The 21,890-nt window shown below is 38.4% G+C and overlaps 1 protein-coding gene across 7 annotated transcripts in view; it reads left to right on the top strand.

Annotated features, from left to right (window-relative positions):
- Positions 1 to 21,890, top strand: part of ARHGAP21 (Rho GTPase activating protein 21) — a 116,752-nt gene that overhangs the window by 29,737 nt on the left and 65,125 nt on the right. For 6 of the 7 annotated variants that reach the window (XR_004169908.2, XM_031614321.2, XM_090142959.1 and 3 more), the window contains 2 exons: positions 15,253 to 15,435; positions 19,470 to 19,494. Coding sequence is in view for 6 of the 7 variants with exons in the window: in XM_031614321.2 (XP_031470181.2) it covers positions 15,253 to 15,435; positions 19,470 to 19,494 (208 nt within the window). In the remaining variant the exon portion in view is untranslated. Of the gene's footprint in view, positions 1 to 4,499; positions 7,146 to 8,119; positions 8,308 to 15,252; positions 15,436 to 19,469; positions 19,495 to 21,890 lie in introns of those variants that run through there. The other variant, XM_090142961.1, reaches the window with a different exon arrangement.

The raw sequence follows: 21,890 nt of genomic DNA, 5'->3' as shown, positions 1-21,890 counted from the left end.
TGGCTGGTGCTGAAGAGTTTGATCATTAGTCGTGGTGCTTAAACCTCAGATAATTTAAAGTTGTTTTGTAACAAGTCTAGTGGTTCATCTAATCATAATTAAAGGGGAAGGGGAACACAAGTTAGAGAATCAATTCATAGAGGGGAAAGTGTATATTTGATATAGGGTTATCTACAGACTGCAAAAGAGAAATAAGTAAAGGAAGAAAGAAACATTTCTAGTACTTCTCAGGTTTTCAGGATCTCACCACTCATCTTCCATTCCCCTGCCCATGGGGCAGTCCTTATCCTTTGTTAAAAAAAGGCAGACAGCATTCCTGTGCATAGTGCTGTGATGGTTTAAAGGAGAGTCTTCATTTAAGAACATGAAGCATATGAACCTCTGTGACTGCAGTGAAATCTGTGAGGTTCTCCTGGCTTTGGAAAGTGGCTTTGTGCTTTAAGACAGAAGACACAGCTTTTGGATCTTGTGAAAGTGCAGAAGCCAGTATCATAGTTGTGCCTAAGCGCTTGCCTAAGCATGTTTAAGATCTATGATATGAATGATTGGTGATGTTTGGACTGGTTTCAGCAGCAGCAGGAAAGAAAAAAAAAAAAACACAAGCACAGCTTGAGAGCACCTTGTTCTATTTGCTGTAGTGAGAATTCTTAGGATGTTCTGATTTCCCATTTCTTTTTCAAGAATGCATAATTTGACAGTTTCGGAAGTGTTGTTTTGAAGAATGTTATGCCGTTCTGTCAATTTATCTTGTTGAGTTGACACATGGTTGGGGTGGGAAGGGAGTCTGAGCAGGAAGGAAGGTCCTTGTTCCTGAATGTCATTACTGCATAGCTCTCATATCCTTTAGTATCACTCGGGCAAAAGCTGAGTCAGAGCACAGCAGCAGTCTGCGCTATAGCAAGACATGGCCCAATTCAAGATTCTGGACTGTGTGATCAATCACAAATGGAGCTTCATCTGTAACCTCTACTGTGCTTGGAGCGGTCAGGTTTGTTGTTTTCTTATCTTATAATATTTTAATATGATTGTATAACTTAATATAATGAGGGGGGGGGAAGGCTGTAGTGTCATCCATTTCTCCCCCTTCCCTCCCCCATCCTATTGGAAAATGTAGTATTAAGAATAAAGCCATAAACTAAAGATTTTCCTACAATTAATAAAAACATAAAACATGCTTTTAACCATATAATTGCTTTTTTAACACTTGGAGTACTTCAGATTGCTCTGGTAGAGTCTTAACCTTTGAGGAGGATTTACTCCATGAATTGCACAAAAAGATGATATATCATGTACAGCAAGGGGGAGATGTGCCAGCACCATCTGCATTGTGAATAAATATAAAGCTGATTTGTTTCCCAGTGTAACAGAACTCAAACATTCTGACCGTTTCAAAATTTATCATGGATATGAGAGAAAATAGTGTGAGAAGACGTTGGATATTGCATACTTTTTTGAACATACAGGATAAAATAATGCTATTCAGTTCTTAATTTGGACACCTCTTAAATCTGATTGACTTATTTCCTGCAGAACTGGAGGAAGAAAACCCTAGCTGGCTTTTGAATGGAAATATTTGTCATGTATAATCCACTTTTTGGGGATATAAAATAATACTGTTCTGTTGCAGTACTGCTTTCAAGGTGAATGTAACCTGTGTTTCTCACCTAGCATTCAGGCACTCACTGGAGAGAACTTATTGTGCTCTTTTGCAGCATTAAGGAGAAGGCTTTATAAAAAATTACAGTTCCAGTACAGTAACTAGAGGCAAGTGATTCGGAAGTAGTCTCACCATACGTGTAAGTCTGTAGAAACAGTATGCCCTTCTTAAAAATTTAAAGAAGTCTCATCTGTTGAGTTGGAAAGATGAGAGACAAATAGATGCTTTTAGAGCCTTACATTTCAGATGCTCAACTGTCACTAAGTTTGATCTAGTTTGCAAACACATAGATGAGAATTCATCTGTATAGGCAAATGGAATCTGACAGTAGCTTCACTTCAGAAATCAAGATGTAGTAAGAAAAGGCCAGGCTTATGATATGGGCAGCCCCATGAAACTTTAAAATGAATTTAGCATAAGAAGGGGGAAGGGAAAGTGGCATTGTTTTTTGAGCAGTAGAATGAAATGAACTGTTAAAAAAAAAAAAAAAAAAAAAACCAATAAACTAAAACCAACACAAAAGAAAAAAGAACACCCAACTAGGCAGGTTTCACATAACCTAAGAGCTATTTCTTAGTAAACTGGAAAGAAAACCAGGCCTTAGATCAACATACTTGAAATTAATTGCTTGCTTAAGGTAGAAATGTTGCAGAACTGTTTGATATTACTCATTTTTCTTAGATAAGTAGAATATATGGCTACTGTGGTTTGTGGGTTGTATTGTAGTGTGTTTTTTTTCCCTGAAAGTAAAATTTCTGTAAACTGTACATTGTAGTGAGTTGCAGCTGTTCTTTTTGCTTTTAAATGAATTTTTAAGTTCATTTATGAGATATTATGTACCAGGAAGAGACTGGTGCAGTCGTTCTACTGCATTAGAATGCCATGTAAAATGTAGATGCAGTCAGCCCTGGGGAGAGATGCGTACTGCTTTGTATAGCAGTGTTGCTTCTCCTAGCATTGTTCAGGAAGCCTGCAGGTGAGAGAGTCGGTAAGGTAGGTAAGTACAGTTTGAGGCTAACTGGGCGGGATGTGGCTCTGGGCAGCCTGGTCTGGTGGTTGGCAACCCTGCACATAGCAGGGGGTTTGAAACTTGATGATCATTGTGGTCTTTTTCAACCCAGGCCATTCTATGATTCATTCTGTGGTGATTCTAACAGCTCTTGCTCGAGTGTAGCTGCACAGCGCAGCTCCCATTTGGCGTATGTTGTCCTTGAACTAGCAGAGGTCATGGAACAACTTCTGTGATTTTCATTCACTCTACCCCTGTAAAGCATCAGGGGAGTGAATTACTGCCATTTAGGAGCTGAGTTGAAGGCTTGCCGTGTGAGAAAACACTTCCTCTAAAATGACCATCTGAAATTTATGTTCGTGAAAAAAATACAAACCTGCTTTATTGTCATTAATGTCATTAATGATTTCTTGAATCAGATTATAGAACTGTTCTTACAGCTTTTTGTTTTTGCTGGCATACACTCTACTCATCTCTGCTGGTGTATATTTCCCAAAGTTTGGTTCTTAGAACGGGAAGGGAAGAAATATATATGAGTATTTTCTTCTGCCTACCATGATAATATAGATCTTTAAAAATAAAGTATGTCACAGTGTAGCAAGACAGTTACTGTAACTATGGGGGCCTTTTGAATCTGATACAGAATTCTATTATATGTTTAGAATGTTTGCAAAAAGTATTGCTTCTGATCTTTCTTAAAAAATTACTTCGTTAGTCTGATGTTTGTGAAGTTGTAGCCTGGGAGTCATAGTTGTACTAGTACTGACCCAGGTAGGAATCCTTCTTGATCAATTGTATGAAAGTACGAAATAGTGATTTTACTCACTAACATAACTTAGTTCATCTTCAGTAAGATGCAGCAGAACTTTCCCTCTGTTTCCTGGTAAGGACATCCTTTATCAGCTTTCAGTGTCCAGGCAAACTCTTGATGCTTGGTGTCTTCATTCACCTCTTGGCCAAGGTGGAACATGCTAGCAACTCTGAAACAATCAATGGCACTTCTTTAGATGGCTGAAAGGATTACTGGTAGATAATGTAAAAGAAATAGGACAGTGTTATGTAATCTCTTTTTTCCCTTGTATCACAAAAGCGTTGCCTTCAAGTCTTAGGCAGTAGAACAGTATACCATGAATTCAGTGTAGGTGTTTGTGCCAGCAAGGAGCAGGTCGCTGCTGTGCTCTGAGCATGCTGCTACAATTGGAGGAGAGCAGGTCTTCTCACTGCTCCAAATTCCTAGCTGAAGAGTGCCTGGCTACTGTTTTTTACTGCTGTGTTTTCACCACTAAAAGTAACAATGATGGTCTTTCAGCTATCTTAGTACTTAAATTTCTGGTTTCCTAGTCAAAGACAGGTATTCTGCAGAGTTCTGTCTGCTTACAGATGGTCAGACACGTTCATGTGCACAATAGCATGCCTCACCATTGAAATTGTCAGGTGTGGGAGAACTTTGACAGACGTCAGGATAGTCTTTGAGAAAGTAAGTTGTCATGTGGTGGCATTATGGCAGCCAAGATTTTTATTTTTTAACCTTGAGTTAATTCTGCAGGCTATGTTTTCTGTAAAACAGTCTTTGAGAATGAGATGTTGCAGTGCAAACTCAGCTGTTGTATTGCCTTCAAGCCTTAGGATGCAGAAGCACTGCAGCAGCTGCTGCACTGCAGCTATTTCCCCTCCTCTAGAGAATCTCAGATAACATTTAAAAAAAACAAAACACATTTCAGTCTTCTGAGTGTCACTTGGAGGGTGAAGTAACAAAGGTGATTGCATTCCTTTTCAGATATTTGCAGCTGATTACAGTTTTGAAATGTGATAGTTATGTTATCTAATTGTATTCTTATTTCTGTTTATTTCCTGTCTCAGGGTGGGAGGGAATATGACAAAAATCTTGTCTGATAGTAGTGCAGAATGTGATGTTTTCAGATTTCTTGAGTAAAAGGTGTAAAGTCAGTGCAGGAAATAGCTGGTGGCTTTACTCACTGTGGGAATTTGCATTGCTGTTGGAGAAACATTTTGTAATGTTCAGAAGTACAGGGAAGTAACTCGACAACAGTGAGCAATTCCAACTGGAGTAATAGGCATGCAAGGACAAGTAGTTCTTAAATAAGCCAGTGGATTTTTGTTAAAATAGATTTCTCCTTTGCCCCCCACCCCATTCTCCAGACAGAATACAGCAGGGGTTTAGTCATCAGCTGTACTGACCATTCTTGCTGACAAGAGGGCTGCAGGCTAGGAGGAGATACACAGGTCACTTATGATCACATTGTAAGGCGGTGTTTGAAAGCTGCTGGATTTGCAGCTAAACTGAAAATCCCATGGACAACTTTCTCTTCTCTATCCTCTTAGTGATACCTCATCTCTGTTGACATAAAGATTTAAGATTTTTTTTTACAAGTTAATGACTTCAGTCCTTTTTTTAAACCATCTTGCTGTGTACCTTACCGAGGTAAATTAAATTCTTCACTGAAAAAGCTGCTTTGCTCTGTGCTGTACATGCACAGTAGATTATAAACTTAGGGTTTTGAAATACAACATGTGTGGCTTTGCATCTGTGCATGCTGATTTATACATAAAAAGAGTACTCCTGAGAGTAGGGCTTGTAAAAGTTGCAGTGTTAATTTGCACATTATATAATTTATTTCAAATGAAGTATCTTAAAACATGGGACCAGGGTTATATTTAAGTGGTGCATTTTTGCTGGTGTACATTTATAGTCTTTGCAAATTTTAACACCAGTTAGTTTTAGTTATGTTTCTGGAGGCTGTTTTGGAGGGAAGAAGCTGTGTATGTAGGGTTGTAAAGATCTTGAAACTTTGTCTTGCAAGTTTTGTGGTATTTTGAGCCACGTTCTCTGTGTTAAATCTCTTTCCTGGGAAGTGCAGGCCTGATATGAATAGTTCCTTTCTCAAGGAAGGGCTTAAAACTCTCTCCTCATGTGACTCTGTACATCTTTTGCAAACAGGATAGAATCTGAAATAGCATCTCACCTGAAATAACTGTAGTTAGGGTGACAATCTGGATTTTGACATTGAGAGTCAATTCCCTGGTCTTCCAAAGGCTTGCTGGGGGCAGGTCAGGCATTCGTGTGCATATGGAACAGAATCTTGAGTAAAACTGCACGATGGCTGGGTTGAAGATCTGATGACCTTAAGTCTGAACTGTTGGAATAATTGGCAGTTACAGTGATGTTTTTGCACAGTTAAAGTAGTGCAACTAATCTCTTTTAACTTCATATTTTTGAAACAGGAATGAGCGTATTCTACTTATGTTGGAAAGATCACTAGCTTCTCTGAGAAATCAGCCTTATACCTGTGTGAGAGAGAGTGGGGTAAAGTGTGTTTCTGTCCTACTACCAGGCCCACATAGTAGCTCAGCATTGTGGCTGCATCACAGAAAAGCCCAGCCTAAGCCCAAGGGTGCGCTGGAAGCGCATGAAAGCTTAAACTCTGTCCTCAGCAGAGCTGATCACTTGTGTAACCAAGATGTAGGCTCTGGGTATGATGAGGAGAAGAAACAGCATGAATTGGAGAAGCGTGCAGGTCCTTCTGCAGCTGACTTTAAAGCTGTCCTGCATCTGATTATTGAAACAGGACCTGTGCAGCTCAGGTTTTATACTATGCAGTGATCTTGTTTTACTTAATGGCTTGTGCAGAACTAACTTGCATGCATGAGTAGGTGTGCTGTTGTAGAATCTGGTGAAAATGCAGTGAAAGCTATCTGGTACGTAGTGAGTGATAAAGCCCGTGTTATACCAGAAAGCAAAGAGTATGAACTTCATCCAATTTAGCTAACTTTGCAGTAATGCACTTAGCTGGGGACAGCTAAGAGCTGTTCTCTCCCCATTTGTAGGAAGCAGAATGGATCATGGGCAACTTTTATTTGTGGATTTATCACAAAGTTCCATAGGCTACAGGAAGCATTGGAAGGCAGCCATAAGCAGGCTATGACTTTGTGCAAACTGCTCTTCTGTCAGACTGCTGAGACAGTTTTTTAGCATGCATGGAGTAGCCTCAAGCACTGCTTCTGTATGGGAGGCAGAAGTGTGCTCTGTCTCTGGTATTTCCAGATCTGACTCTAAGGTTAAGGACAAAGCATTTCCTATTCTTAACAAGCAACAGCAGAACAAGCTGAGAAGCAAAAGCTCTGATTTAGCTAAATTAGGATCACGTGACATTTTGCTGTTATGTTACCAGCCCTGCAGATGTTTCCTTTCTTTCCAATTTAAGGAGGATGTTGCTGTTAAGAGGAGAGGCTTTTGCTAATGAGCCATAAGAAAACAAGTTCTAAATTTCTTTCTGTTTTTAACATTTTTCTGACTACATTTATTCCAATGAACTGTTTATTATTCTAAATCTATATTGCAAGATATAAACAAAAACAGATTGAAATAATTTCGTCTCTGTCCTATGAAGTCCCTGTATTTTCACTCTGCTTCTTGGTGAATTTGCTTGGAATTTGCTGCTGCTCTGTGGAAAGTAAAAGGTAGGAGCTAAACCTGAATGCCCTTTGGCTTTTTAAAAAATTCCTATTAAAACATTACAGGTTTTGATTGTGCACAAGCTACTACAAAAAAAAAAAAAAAAAAAAAAAAGCTCACAACAATGATATACATGCATGCACATACACAATCTAGTATATTTTTGTAGTTTATGTGTGTATGCCCTATTAAAATGTGCCTGTAATGAATTGAAGTATGCTGAACTCACTGGTATCTGGTATTTATGCAGGGATCTGATACATCAATTATAAATACATGTAGGTAAAGGATCCTGCTAGGTGCTGACTCTGGAGAAGTCTTCTTCAGTCATGTTTGATCTGTGGTGGAGCACTGGTCATACCAAAACTGATCTTGCTCTTGGTGTAAAAAAATGTAGGTATCAGAACTGCGGTATGAAAAAAACAGAGTTTGCTCTGCTTAAAGAGCTGGTTAAGCTGTTGGCTAAAACTCTCCATGCTTCAAGAAAGCCAAACTGTTTCTTGATCACCCTTGGCCTGCTGAGCTGCATACTTGTTTTGTTCACCCAAGCAGGCCCAGCTGGGCTCAGTTAACAGAGCCAACTGATGTTGCTGCATTTAATCCAGAGCCAGGTAAATAGCACTTGAGAACTTTTTGGTTGAACAGACCTACAGAGTTGATGTTAAGACCTTCCTTTTTCAGATTGTCACATCATTAAATTCTTGAATGTTTAGCTGATGTAAAGCTAGTTAGTTATATAGTTATTATTAGCTTACTGTCAAGAAGATTGAGGTTTTTTAGATATACAGGCTTCCTCTAACTTTTCTTGTTTTTTTTTTTCTCTAGTTGGGCTTAGGGCCAAAAAAGGTCAATTTCAATGAGAGCGTTTTAGCACGGGGGGAGGAAGGTAGAGGTTGCTGGCAGTAGCGTCCAACTGTGCTTTAAAGCTCTGTGGAGTGGTGGTGAAACTGACAGAAGCATCTACTACTTTTCTTCACAGAGCACCCTTTCATGAGCAGTAGAGCACAGTAAGGAAAACTTAATCTGTGTAAAATAAGGTGCACACGTGGACAAGTTTTTTTTCAAGTTTTCTGCTCTGCCTCGACCTATTTGAAGACTGAAATCCCCTCTTGAAGATGCTATTTCTCCATTGAATGATGATGTTTTACTATGTCAGTAGTTACAAAGGTACGTGGAAGCTCCCATCCCTCTGCCCATCTCCTCCTGCCCCCAAGCCAGCTATGCAGTCCGTATGGCAGCAGTGATGTCTCCTTCCCTGTGTGAACAGTCATCTGCTTTGCTGGAACAGAAACTTTGTTTTTGAAAGGTTGCTTATTTCCACTTACTTCATGCTTCTGGAGTCATCATGTATCGCTCTCTTGAGTCTTTCTCCATACCTGGCCTTGATTTAATGACATGATTAATGCATTTTATTGAATTGAGTTACTCACTTCCAAAATAAATTTCAAAGTCTGTTGTTGTGCCTTCCAATCTCTGCTACAGGCAGGCAGCCACTACCTTTGGTACTGAATTAAAAAAATATTCCAGATCCAATATTTAATTTAGGTGAGGTTCACGTTCCTGCAAGGTGGTGGTGGCAGGTTTGCTACCAGGAGCACCTCATAGCAAGTGCCTGACTTCAGTTTGGTTAGTCCACTGACCTGTCACCCCATGAGTCTTACAGAGGGCTCCTGTGAGGGAAGCACCTGGAGCTGTGCCTTCCTCTAAGACCTTTGCTCTGTTCAGTGCTTTTACATTGCTGTTGCCTTGCTCTGAAGCCTCTCAGCTCCTTATGGTCATCAGCACAACTCATGTGACGACAGAGGACGACTACTTGCAGGGACCTCCTCACCCTGCTGGTAAGGGCTCAGGGCCTGGCTGCCCTGCCTGGGTGGGGGGCCAGTGATACAAGTGACATTGCCAGTCTTTGCTCTAAGCCTTATGGGCGATTCCTAATAAAGCACCATTCTTTATAGTAACTGTAGCTGTAAAAGGTTTGGACCTTGTTTTGGAGAGCTGAGTTGAGTTCTTCAGTCTGTTGGCCTTTCTTGTCCTTCTCAGTTACTGCATCTTCCTCAGTGGCAATTCCAGAGAAGCATTAGTCTTGGGGAATGTCAGCAAACATTCTGTGCTTCATATGTGCACCCATTGATGCCACAGGTGATGAGTGGGTCACCTAGTGACTGAGGGCTCACACCTACTGAGTTGGAGATCTTCCCTCTTCTTTCATGAGGAGCTTCTTTGTTAAACAGCTGTGCTTCTCAGTTCCGAAAAACAGACACTCTTGTGCTATTAGTAGAAGCTCTGATGAGAGGGCACAGTCTGGGCCAGTTTTATATACCTCTGTGAGTGCCATCTACTAATAGTTGTGTGTGTGATGATTCATGCTCCATTTATCTCTGCATCTCAGTTGGCTTTTTTCTTGTGGTGAGAGCAATTTCACAGCTGTTAGATTATTTGAGCTTTGAGGGCTCGTTTACATCTTCACTTCCAGTTTCAGGTGCTTCATGGCAAGGCAGCCTCATGGTTCCTGCTGAAAACAGGGTCTGTAATTATTGTCACTGGGTGTCTAAGTCCTTCCTGCAGCTTTTTTATATAACTGTAGCACTAAAGTGGATGCGATGGAGTTGAGTATCTTTTCCTATTTCTTTTGCTACCTGTCGCTAGCTCCAGCTCTGTGTGTAGTGTGAGATCCATGTCTTTATGGCCTGTTTTGTGAAAGAATGGAGGAACATTAAGGAATGTTCTATGGCAGGAAAAACTTTCCTCTTCTGTGCTTCAATGCATGTACGTGTCTCAGACTGCCTGATTCTTCTGTTAGCGCTGATTGTGTTGTTATGGTATCACTCCTGTGGATAAGACTTTGCTCATCCTGTACTACTTTCTGCTGTTACAGTCTTCCCTACTTCTAGGGTTACTAAGAATTTTTGACATGAAATTATGTGGATTTGGGAGTTTCTGCTGAAGTGGTCTCAATGCACAGCAAGGTGACATTTCTAGCATCTTTAAACCAGACTGGAATATAAACGTAATGTTTTACATAAAGTAAATAATTCCTAGTCAAAGAAAAAAAGCATTCTGCTTTTCCTGATTGTCTGTTTGCAGGATTTTTCAGTGAACAGCTGAATGTGTTGTTGGGGGTGAAAGCGATGGAACGCATTTGTTTCAAGGACAAAACTATTTCCTGGATATTTGGAGGATAGGTTTGCATAAGGTGTCAACCATGTGTTGCGTGTTTTAAGAGCATCCAGAGGCAATGTATTTTGGGAGTTATGTTTGTTTCCTATCCTATTGTACTACCAGGGAACCACGTGTTCTCTACTGGATTGAGTGATTGGTTTGAAGTCACTTGGGTATGGGAGACCAGGTGACAGAAGGTGATGATAGAAGGTTAAGGGGACGTGCTGTCCACTGAGCAAGATAAAGTTCTGTGATTCATCATTTTTGGTCCCATAGATGTTCCTGAAAAGTAGATTTTTTGGGGGGGGGAAGGGGGGCGGGTGCGGAGAGGGGTTGGGTGAATATCTTCATTATTTCTTTGACTTTTGTCAGCTTCTAGAAAAGCAATTTGAAGTTCTCTGTGTGGTTGAGACTAAAAGGGTCAGTGGTTTATTCTAATTTTATTTGAAAACTCTTGGTGGAACAGTCTGATTATTATAGAAAAACCTGACTTGCAGCAAGACCTGCCATTATTATGTGGATAACAAGATCCTCTTCCCATATAGGCATTGTTATGTTCTGTAGTCTTAGCCAGAAATGACCCTTTTTTTTTCCCTTGTTACCTTTTTAAAGAATCTTACATTTTATGTGACAAAGAAATAGGAAAGCTTTATTTTCTTTGAAATTGTATGTTTATCAAAGCGGTTGGCCAAGTAATAGCTACTTGGTTAGAAAAACAGGAAAAATAAATGACCTGGTACAAGAAATGCCACTGTTTAGAAGCAAGTCCAGCATTTATTATAGCATTTGGAATATCCTGTTACTGTCTCAGGCTAATTGCGGGATTAATAATGATGTGCAAGATCCTTTTTGGTTCTGGTTTATGTCATTAGTTTTTAAAAACATCATTTGATGGCAGTTAAATCAGGAAAATCAAGTGACATCAACCAGTTATTCTGTTCAACATATATGCACTGAGCTAAACTGCTGTTTGAGATAGCATGTTTCTTGGTGGACTAGCTGAAAGTTGAATAATACTGAATCCTGAAGCAGGAGACAGACTATGCTTATTGAGCTGCTGATGGGTGAGCCCACCAATCAGTCTAGTTTATTTGTTGGTCTTTGTTAAATTTAGGCTCCAGAAAATATAGTTTGGGCAATACTATAAAGTTGTTACTTACATAATTTGTGAAATGTTCTGTTTGATTAAAGAAAAATGTTAAAACCAGATGTGTAGAGCAAATGGTTGAGGGCTACAGGCATTTTAGACAGGGTAGGCAGGGTAAGAGGGGTGGGGAAGTTGCCCTCTATGTTAAGAAGTGGATAGATTGTGAAGAATTGCCCCTAACTGCCTCTAAAAGGCAGCCATGACCAATGTTGAGAGCTTGTGGATTAAAGTTAGGGACCAGGCCAATAAAAGACATCTGGTGGTTGGTCTGCTAGAGGTCATCATCAAGAGGAGCCTGTTGATGATAAAGAATCTCAACTTTAAAACAGTTTTTAAATTTTCTTCAGGTATTGGTAGTGCAAGATATAATTATGTATTGTGTTCACTATTATTCATCTATGAGGATAGTATTCAGAACTCAGAGTATATCTGTTTATCTGTTTAGACAGCCAAGAAAACAACTGATGTTTTAAACTGCAATCCCTTTTGACTGTTGCTGGACTGTTTGTAGCATGTTATTTATGTAGGTCTGTCAGTAATTGTTCAGAAGCTGGAGAACGAGAGGATCTTTGGAGCCATGCTGGTTGGGTGTGTGTTTGCTTTTTTTTTTGTTTTTTGGCTTCTAAAATGTGAAAATATTATTTTGATATTACTTTTTATTTGAACATAGTATTATTTAGAAACACCGGTGCTATTTACTGATCTTATGTAGTTCTACAGACTGATAAGCTCCTGGTGATTAAAGTACCAGATTTTTCGTGGATGCTTTTATTACCCATAAAACCAGGGTTAAATACAATATTCAAAGCCAAATACGTGTTTTACAGGGCACTTAAGCATCTGCTGTATGTCCTTGTAATTGTGTGTAACAGGAAATGATGTTTTGAGATACTTGGTGTAAAAACCTCATATGAAGCAATCCTGAGGGAAATGACGCTTGAATTATTTTTTGTAGCCTGGGATTCTGCAGTCCTTGAACTCAGTTGTGTGCGTTCTGACATTTGTGTTGAGCATTGAATTTATAGAGACTGTCTTTTTCTGACTCAAACATTCAGACCTTCAGTAAGGAATACAGCAAAGTAATCTCTAGTTTGTTAGATTTTGTGTGACATGAAAATAAAGCATTCGTTTTTTGTTCTCTTGAAATGCGTCACTCTGCTCTTAAACACAAATCACCGTAAGGATATCAGATGATTACATACTTGTAACTGGATTGCTATCATTTTTGGATCACAAGACCATGTAGGATCTCTGTTTTCAATAACATTCTTGCGTATGCTAAACATCATCTGTTTCTTCCTTGCTGTCTTGAATCCTTGTTTTGTTTGTATTTTTGAAAACTTTTTTGTTCCTTTATAAAGCCTTCACTGGCAAGAGATATTTCGGGTGGGTGTGCTGTGGTTGGACACTTCACAGGGTCACTCAACAGATGTTGACTCTCTTCATTGTAATTCACATTGCTTTTTGTTTGTATAGGGGCTCAGAATTGCTATTACCAACCACATCTCACATTTATTATCAATACTGGCCTTTTTTGTTGTGCTGCTGGCAGACCTTGCAGGGGTCCAAGGACAGCATGAAGATAACTCTTCAACTTCTGGCATGCTCTTTGAGGAAATAATGATTTGCCTATGGAACACTGTTATCCATAAATAGCTATTAGTTCAGCAACTGTCACAAGTGGTAAAAGTTGACATGAAGTTACAGCAAAATTACAGCTTCTTTTCCCGTTTCAGTCAAATACTGCATCTCCTGCTCCTCAGATGTAGGGAAGTTTGGCTGTATTTTGATCTCAGCTCACTGTGCGTCTGAATGATCAGTTGTTATACATACTAAAACTATCCTTAGGCTAATTAAGGTGGCTTTTGTTAAGGGGGAGGGAGTAAAGCAAGGTGACTGTAGCCTGTCACTTAGCGGAGGAAGTTGCTGTCAACTTGCTGAGGTCAGTGATACTTTTTTATTATGAACTACTTGTTATGCCATTTTAATAGGATCAGAACAATCTTTCTCAATGGCACTTTTTTCTGCTCATGTGATGGGAATGGAAAACTGAGAAGGTACATCACTTGTGCAGAAATGAAAAAATACTGTCGTGTTCAAAGGCTGAACAGATTGGTGGGAAACACCTCAGCACCACCCTGATAGTCAGGCTAGAGGATTGTGTCACATTTAACTTGATCTTTGCATTGCTTGAACTTTAAACTAAAGCCGATCTTGGCAGTTCAGTTCTCACTAATTTCTCATTCATTAGTCATCTAATTGCACAGTCTTGTTTTGCACTACTACTTTGAAACGTGGATGAAGGTGATAGACATGGACAGACTGAGCAGAAATTGAGCTCTTCATGTTTACTGTTCTTTTCCAAAACCTGCCAGTGGTTCTTCTGGGATGTTCAGAGGAGCGGAGTCCCATGGGGCCAGCTTGCTGCTTCTGTGCAGAAGTCCAGTATCTAGTTCCAGTTCCGTCATTTGTGTATTTTTCTTCTCTGAAGAATAGGCTCAGTGGAGGTAGAGGGCTGGTTTACAGGCAGCTGCCCTCGAGGCACTTAATGAGATGTAGGTTTTCTGGGTTGTGTCCTTAGCATCTGTGTAGAAACATGCTTTGTTTTACATAACAGAATCCAGAATTAAGTATCTCACCAAGCAGCTGCAAAAGCTTCCTCATAATACACATTGCTGTCACTGTGGTGGAAGTTGAAATGCTTTGTATTCTCTGTAGATATTGATTGGAGTTGGCTGGGCCCACCTTACCAAGAAGTGCTACATTTTCACATAGCAGCTGTGAGGCTGCTAAAAGGGATTATTTTGGAGCAGCCCAGGAAGAAATCCGAGCAGAAAATTCTGCCACGTATCAGGCGGTTGCTGAGCCACAGCAGCAGTGCTGCAGAAGGACAAGAAGACTATTATTTCTGTTTGAATACCCTTTGAATAGGCTATAGGCTCTGGTATCTAAATTTGTTTCACGCATCGTTGAACTAGGATATTTAGAGGAGGGTCATAGGGTTCTTGCATACTTTCTTTGTATGTTTTCAGCCTTATTTGAATTGTTATGACTGATGTGGCACTCACTTTGAAAATTAAAATGGAAAATTTCATGTAAAGCCACAAATATTTTTTAAAATCCTGTATTTCACGAGTCACAGATTCATAAAATTACCCATAAAGAAAGAAACAAATGGTCTTGTTCTGCAGAAGTGGGATTGTAGTACTAACAACAGTAGGAAATTAGACCTCCTTACTTGTGTATCTAGTGCTAGTGTACTGTAATGTTCAGAGAATGTAGGTAAGGGTGGAAAAAATAATAAATGGAGTAAAAATATTGAAGGATGTCTTGCTAAAGAAGCCTAATCAATTTTATACTTTATTTTTGTATCAGTTGTTGTACATGAGGAGATGCTAGTTGAGAAAACCATACTTGTGTTTTAAGTCAGAAAAAGGGAGTTTGTATGTGTGTGAGCTTTGTATGGTCAGAAATGGAGTCCTAAAAGACAGAAAGGATCTGGATATTTATATCAAAGTAAACTAAAAAGCAAATAAAAGCAATCTGTACATGTTCTTGAGGTTCAGTTCAACCTGTAATTGTTGAACATTGACTTTCTTAATATGAAACTTATCTCTGGTCATACCACTTACCAAATTTGTAACACTAAGGATGCTGTTCTGCAGTTCACATTTCTTACAACAATATCAGTGATTATCTGGTTATTTTGAATGTAAGAGAAGTTACGTTCTCAAGTGCACAGTAATGCTTTTAAAATACAACTGAATTGTGATTTACAACTAGTATCTGTGTCTCTTTTATTTTAGGCATCAAAAAATAAAGATGGAAAAGAGCAAAGTGAAGCTATATCACCATCAGAGGAAGAAGAAGCTTTCTCTTGGCCTGGTCCAAAAACTGTTGTGTTAAGGAGGACATCTCAGGGTTTTGGCTTCACCTTAAGACACTTCATAGTTTACCCTCCAGAATCTGCAGTTCAATTTTCTTTTAAAGTAAGTGAGTTTATTTTGTTCTTTTTTGTTATTATTGGTTTTTTGTTTTTTAGTTTAAAGCCAATCTAATTCATCTGCATACTCTTTAGTGTATACTTCAAGGGTGGGGCAGCACCCTTGAACATCCTCTTCAGAACTGAGATCTCTTTACACCTTGGTCCTAAGAGAATGGCCTGGAAAAAATTTCTGAATATTGTAAAATTAATGGATATTAGACGCTTTTTTTCCCATGTTTTGTTCTTTCTGCTGAAAAGAACAAGAATCTTGCAATTCTCCTTAAGTCAAGAGACAAATCAATCCCAGCCTAGGCTGAAGAAAGTTGTTCTGGCTTAATAGAAATAGTGTTAAAGTACTTTATAGGTTTTGCTTATTTTAAAATGTTAAGCAGCTAATTGGTCTGCCTTATTGAAGAGTGGTATGTATTCTCCTTCATGACTGAACCATTTGGAAATTGCTTTAGTGCCTGGTGCTGGGAAGTCCATTTAATACTGGTAAAGATTTGAATATTGAGAAGGGTTTTTTTTTTTCCAGTGAGTTCAAATACCATTGATTAGAACTTGCACAATCAATTACTTTAAAATAATGATATACCCTACCTCTTAGTTTTCTTCTTACTTTTGCAGCTAGGCAGAGGAATACGTTGATACCAGGATGAAGGAGTGGTTATTGAAACTTCACACTCTTCCTACATAGCTGATTGATATGTGTCTCTACAATTTAGTTAATGTCTTTTTTGCTTTAGTGGCTGTAAGATTTATTTTGAATAAAAAAGTTTGCAGGGGATTATTAGTATAATAACTTCAGTTATTACTAACCCAGTAACTTCAGTTACAGCAGGCACTTGCGCTTGAAATTTTTATCCTTGATACAGAGTTACTGAAGTTTATTGAGACAGCTACCTGTATCAGGTCATAACAAAAATTCTGTTCTTCAACAGAGGTTATAGAGAGTCAGCCAAGACCAACCCCTGTTTGAAGTCTGATATGAGAAAGGGAAAGAGGAGTGAGGAAGTCTTAGCTGAGCTGAATAAGTTATGTGGACTTGTTAGCATTTCCTGGGGAAAACCAACCAATGGAACAAACCCCGTTCACATTATAGATGAAAATAAATAGCATAAGCAGGATTCAGTTCCTTAAACACGAAGTGATGGGATATGTTTTTCTCTTGAATTTCTCATAGATCTTTTCATACAGACAATAGTATTTTCATATGCGGAAGGAGTTGCACACAAGAAATGGCAGATGATGTTGGGGGGGTCCAGAGTTCTTCTCATTCACATTTGATAGCTCCTGAAAGAGACCCAAACAGCACATACTGTGCTGATACCTGTAAATCTCAAGACATGTCTTGAAGGAAGAAGAAGGAGCTAGAACTTCAAGAGAGCTCTTGGCACCCTTTTCCCTTCTGTTTCTTCTATGATATGTCAGAATCTGAGTAATTCGTTCTTCTTTATGTCTGGTTTATGAAAAGAAAAATCATGAGATTGTTAGATTGTTGTAGGTGTTCAATTCCCTATAAAGATAAGTTTTATTTGGATAGAGTTCTGGTAAGCACTTCTGTAAGTTAACCTCAACCATTATATTTTTTTCTTCGTGTTCATGAGATGGAAGAAAAAAGTAACATCAGCAAAGTTTTTGTTCCTGGGCCGTCATAAGATGGCTTTTATAGCTGTCGGTACTTAAGTTACGTGAAGAATGAAATTCACCTATTGTGCTTGATTCTAGCATGAGACAAATTTTATTTTGTACCATTCTTATTTGATTTAAGATCATGTTGGTTAGTGGCTAAGTACAGTTTCAGTCATTATTTCTAAGCTTAAGTATCATTCCTCTCTCTTCAGTAATCAAAAGTGTATAGTCTTGGGGGAAGGGAAGATGGTGCTTTTTCCTTTTTTTGGTAGTATAACAATGATAACTATGATCAGGCTTTTTGGCCATCTTAAAATCTTGTAATAACCTTGTCTCTTCTTCACATCAGAGAATGGGTGCAGCTACCTGTGATGTAAGGTACTGGTTACAGTTGGAAGTTAAAGGTGCCATTGATGGGACAGCTGGTTTTTCTCAATCCCCTACAAGTTTCTTATTGTCAGAGTCCTTGTTGTTGAAGTGTCAGCTTGATGCTGTCACTTTTCTTCCAGATCAGTGCAGATGTCTTTGTTTACTTCAGGGATGACTTTGTGTTGTAGCTTAGATTTATTTCAAGACGGTGTTGTTCTAGTACCTTCTAACCTTATTGCAAGTCAACATAAACTGGTAGAGGCAGTAAATAGAACCGAAAAGTTACCTAAAAGAAACTGTTGATGTGGTCATGTTTAGTCCTTTTGGAGAGAAGACAAGGCTTGTCACATGGGGGAAACACTGAGCACATCTGGGACAGAGCATGAGGCTTTGAGACTGCTGGGTGTGCTAAGAATGGGAATGGAAAGCTTGCTTCAGGTCAGAGGGGGCTGCAACTTGGAAAGCCACTGGAGTGAATTTTCTTGGGAGCAAAGAACTCTCCTCAAAGGCTGTACTGAGTGGAGAAGAGTAAGCCTTGCTTTATACATACATACATACATACATATATAAAACACGTATATATACATATATATGTATATAAATTATATATTAAATATATTATTAGACAAGACTGTTCAACTTAAGGATTTAGTGATAATCGTGGCTTCTAAAAAGTCAGAGCAGTACCAGAACTCTGTTTACTCCTTTCTTTTTAAAATTTATTTTATTTATGTATTTATTTTATAGTTATCTATATGTGGTTTCTTTTAAGGCTCCAGCACATACTGTGGTAACTTCTGTTGCAGTGTGTTGAGATGCAGATTGTACTTAACTTCTGTGTGTCAAGAAAGAAATATCCTAGGAAGAAATGCACCTAGAAAGGACAGCTGTCTCACTCTGCAGCACTGTATGCATGTGTAGATCTCTCTCTTTCATCAAGTCTTCCTCTCTTGAAGAGTATACTGAGATTAATGTTCAATTGCTTTGAGAGTATTTAATATGAAAAAGGTGGTGATCTGTTTTCAATACAGAAAGCCTAGAAATTTGAAATCGATACATTTAAAAATAGGAAAGAATATATAGATGAAGATTATTTCTGTGGTCATCATATTGCTCTTTGTTGCCTTCAGGCTGAGGCTGATTTTAGGCAGAGCTGAAGTAAATTGTTAGAAATACAGGTCCTTAGACTAACACATACTACTTAGAAAATATTTAGTAGAAAAATGTATTACATCCATGAAGTCACAGTTCAGAAAGAAAACACATTTTCATATTTTGACCATCTCATTTAGGAAATTTCAGTAGAATTTTGCTTAACAGGAAATTATCCAAGCTCTATCAAAAGTCTCATTCATATTGAAATACTAACGAGAAACTGAAGTAATTATATGCTATTTTAAGCATGTCCTTCCCCATCAGTACATTCCAGTTGCAGGCTTTTTTTAAAGGACTGTGGGTGATAGATGGTGTTTAGAATTGTAAAATATAGTGAGATGACCAGAAGGAAAGTCTTCAAAGTTTTCCTAAATTGCATTTGGAGTATGTATTTGTCCTCTAGCAGAAGCACTGATGGCAAAACAAATTTCATGTTTCAAATTTCACTAAGAATATTCAGAGCTTGCTTATAAAAAAAACGTGTTAGAAAGATGTCTTTCATTCTATTTAACATTGTGGATGATAGCAGCATATGCTTGACTTCTGGGTGGAAACATACTTGCAACAGCTCCAGAGCAGTGTTAGGCTTCATGGCAGTATTTTGGATATTTTTCTACACTTGTTTTCAGATAATGCCTTTCAAGTTGTTTCTTTGAGGATGTTTCATGGAACCGTTTAGTTTTTCTATGCAAACAGGAATTATGCTGCAATTTCAGAATTAAAGCCTTAATACTTCAGTGTTGGAATATTTGTGAAAAAGGATGAAATACTGAAATTCACAGTTGAGGTTACAAGTACTCCTTAAATCCTCCTAGCTTATAGATGCCTATGTATTTTCTCCATTTAATGAGTTTTTAATGTGCACTCTTTCTTTTTCCATAGGATGAAGAGAATGGAAATAGACAAGGTATGTTTTATTTTCATTCTTTCATGGATTCAATATGTTAAACGTTTATCTCCAGCTATGTAACACACTTGAATAACTAACTAAGAATTTAAAATGTAAAATTAGTAAGTACCATCCTTAGTGAATTTCATGGCATCAGAACAAAGGGAAGAAAATGTATTTTAGCTGCACCTGTTTAGCTTATGCATTTGCTATACTTTACTACTGTTTACAGTGTACTGCCATACACAGTGTCACTTGTGCTGCTCATACTGTTTTGTCATATGTTTGATAAAAAGGCAAAAACACATTTCTTGCCTTTTTAGTGACAAAGTTTTTACAGTCTTCTGCATTTAGGCCTTACTGTTCTTCTGTGCAAAGTACTATGAAGAGGTTGTACTCACTATCTGTATTTTTATAGGTACACTGTAGAGCACTTTTTTTTTTAATGCATCAGAGTGTAGCTGGTATGATTCCCATTGAGACTCACTCTGATAGAATCAGCACAGAAGTATACGAGCTTAGTGTTAATACTGGTGATAAAAAACCAAAGAAACATCCACGTATGGTATACAACCGTTGAAGAAATAATATAATCTTCTTGCCTGCCTAGTAATGCTATCTTCAGTATTTAGTAGTATTGATTTAATTTATTTGGTCATTTTCAGTGATTTGTCATTTTTGTGTACATTTTGAAATCCATTGAATATTTTTTTGTGATGTCAGATAAAATTTGTGAATAAAAATCTTGTGCTTTATTAGGAGGAACGGAAAAAAACTTACTTCTAGGTTATGTGTGTCAGTTCCACTTTGTTTTCATAGCTTTCTCCATGTTACATTGCATTTGTCTGCTCTCTTTGTAAAAATACACTAATCAGCTTCTTTTCACTAAGCAGAACTATGTCTCAGTCTCACCTAATTAAAATTTCTCTTTAGCATTTAGTTGTTTCCATGTTCATGCCTCTTCTCTTCTTACACTTTTTTTTTTTTTTCTTTTGCTGGCATATTTTTGTTTCATTACAGGGATAATAAATGTTATGATTTGAGTTAGAAAATCAGGTTTTCAGGTGGGGACCCGAGTCCTGCTTCCTGTTCTTGGTATTCTGTCAAAATTATCAGGTATGCAAAGGATGTAGAATTAGGTGCAGTGCATGTGTAATGTGCAGTGCTTCAGTTTGTCCTTAATGTGGCATTCCAGTGCAGTTCTTTGAAGATAGGCTTGTTTAAACCTGGATACCTTTGTTCATAAACTGCACAGTGAATGCTGATTTTACTAGTGGGTTGCGATCCTCTTTATGTTGTACTGGAGAACAGTACCTGGTTTCAACTTATTCTTAAAAAATAGCTCATTCAGTTCAAAAGTAGACATTTTGCAATTCTGTTTCAGGCTTTTTGTCTAACTGTGATATATTGAAAGCATTCTGGCAAACCGTTTAACTGAATTTTATTCTTGGGAAAAAAGATATGTTCATGCATGTCATCCTTCTGGTCTTACTCATTTGCATTTACCAGCATGTTAACTAGTGAAAAGTCAGTCTCTTTGAATTCCTCATCACTCAACTTCTGTCCCCACATTTGCCACTATTTTTATCCATTTTAACAAATGAGAAGTAGATCCCTTCAGGAAGAGTCAGTCGTCTGTCAGAAGAGCATGGAAATGTCAGTTGTGTTGTAGAGGAGGAAGTTCTGCAGTTCATGTTCATAATTGGTAGTTCTTGTGAGAGAGAGAAGAGATGGATCGGCTAAAGATGCAGCTGTGTGTCTGCTGTTTTTATTCATCTGAGATGTTTTTCAGCAGAGGATCGGCAGTGAACAGGCATTTGTGTGGTTTGTTACGAGACCTGGGCAGGTGGAGCAAGATGGCTTTCTGGAAATTTTTGTGTAGCTACTTAAGCTATGAATCATAGCTCAGCTATTGCTTATTTATAGCTACTTAGTTCACTGTACGCCTTGAAATACAGATCAGAGGGCACAAAACATACTTGGGGAAGATAAGTATATTCACGTTAACAGGAAGAAAAAGTTGAGCTTGCGCTCTGTACAGAGTGAGAAGAAATGGCAGAGCAGCAGGTATAGGTGTCCCTGGAATTTAACCTGCAACTGTCGTGTGGTATACCTTAAAATATAACGAAACAGGACAAAAAGATTAAACTTTTTTTTCCCAAACTTCAGTGTGACCTCAAAGAGGGTTGGGGTTGTTAAGCTGTTCCTATTTACGTTGCTTCAAGTTGTTCCTTTCCTCAAAGGAGAGCAGTTCGCTTGGCGAGGCGAAAACCAAGAAAAAGTATGTCTCATTTTCCGTATTCACAAAGTCATGTTAATTTAGCAAAAGCAGATACGCCAGAAATTCGCTGAAGGATTATCCCAAGGCTGCTTACAGCGATGTAGAATGGGAGGGAAGCGGAGCCGCTCTGGGG

Source organism: Phasianus colchicus, chromosome 6 (genome assembly GCF_987193195.1).
Source record: "Phasianus colchicus chromosome 6, bPhaCol1.hap1.1, whole genome shotgun sequence".
NCBI lineage: Eukaryota > Metazoa > Chordata > Aves > Galliformes > Phasianidae > Phasianus > Phasianus colchicus.
Note: the sequence above shows the minus strand (reverse complement) of the source record. Positions and strands in the feature narration are given on the sequence as shown.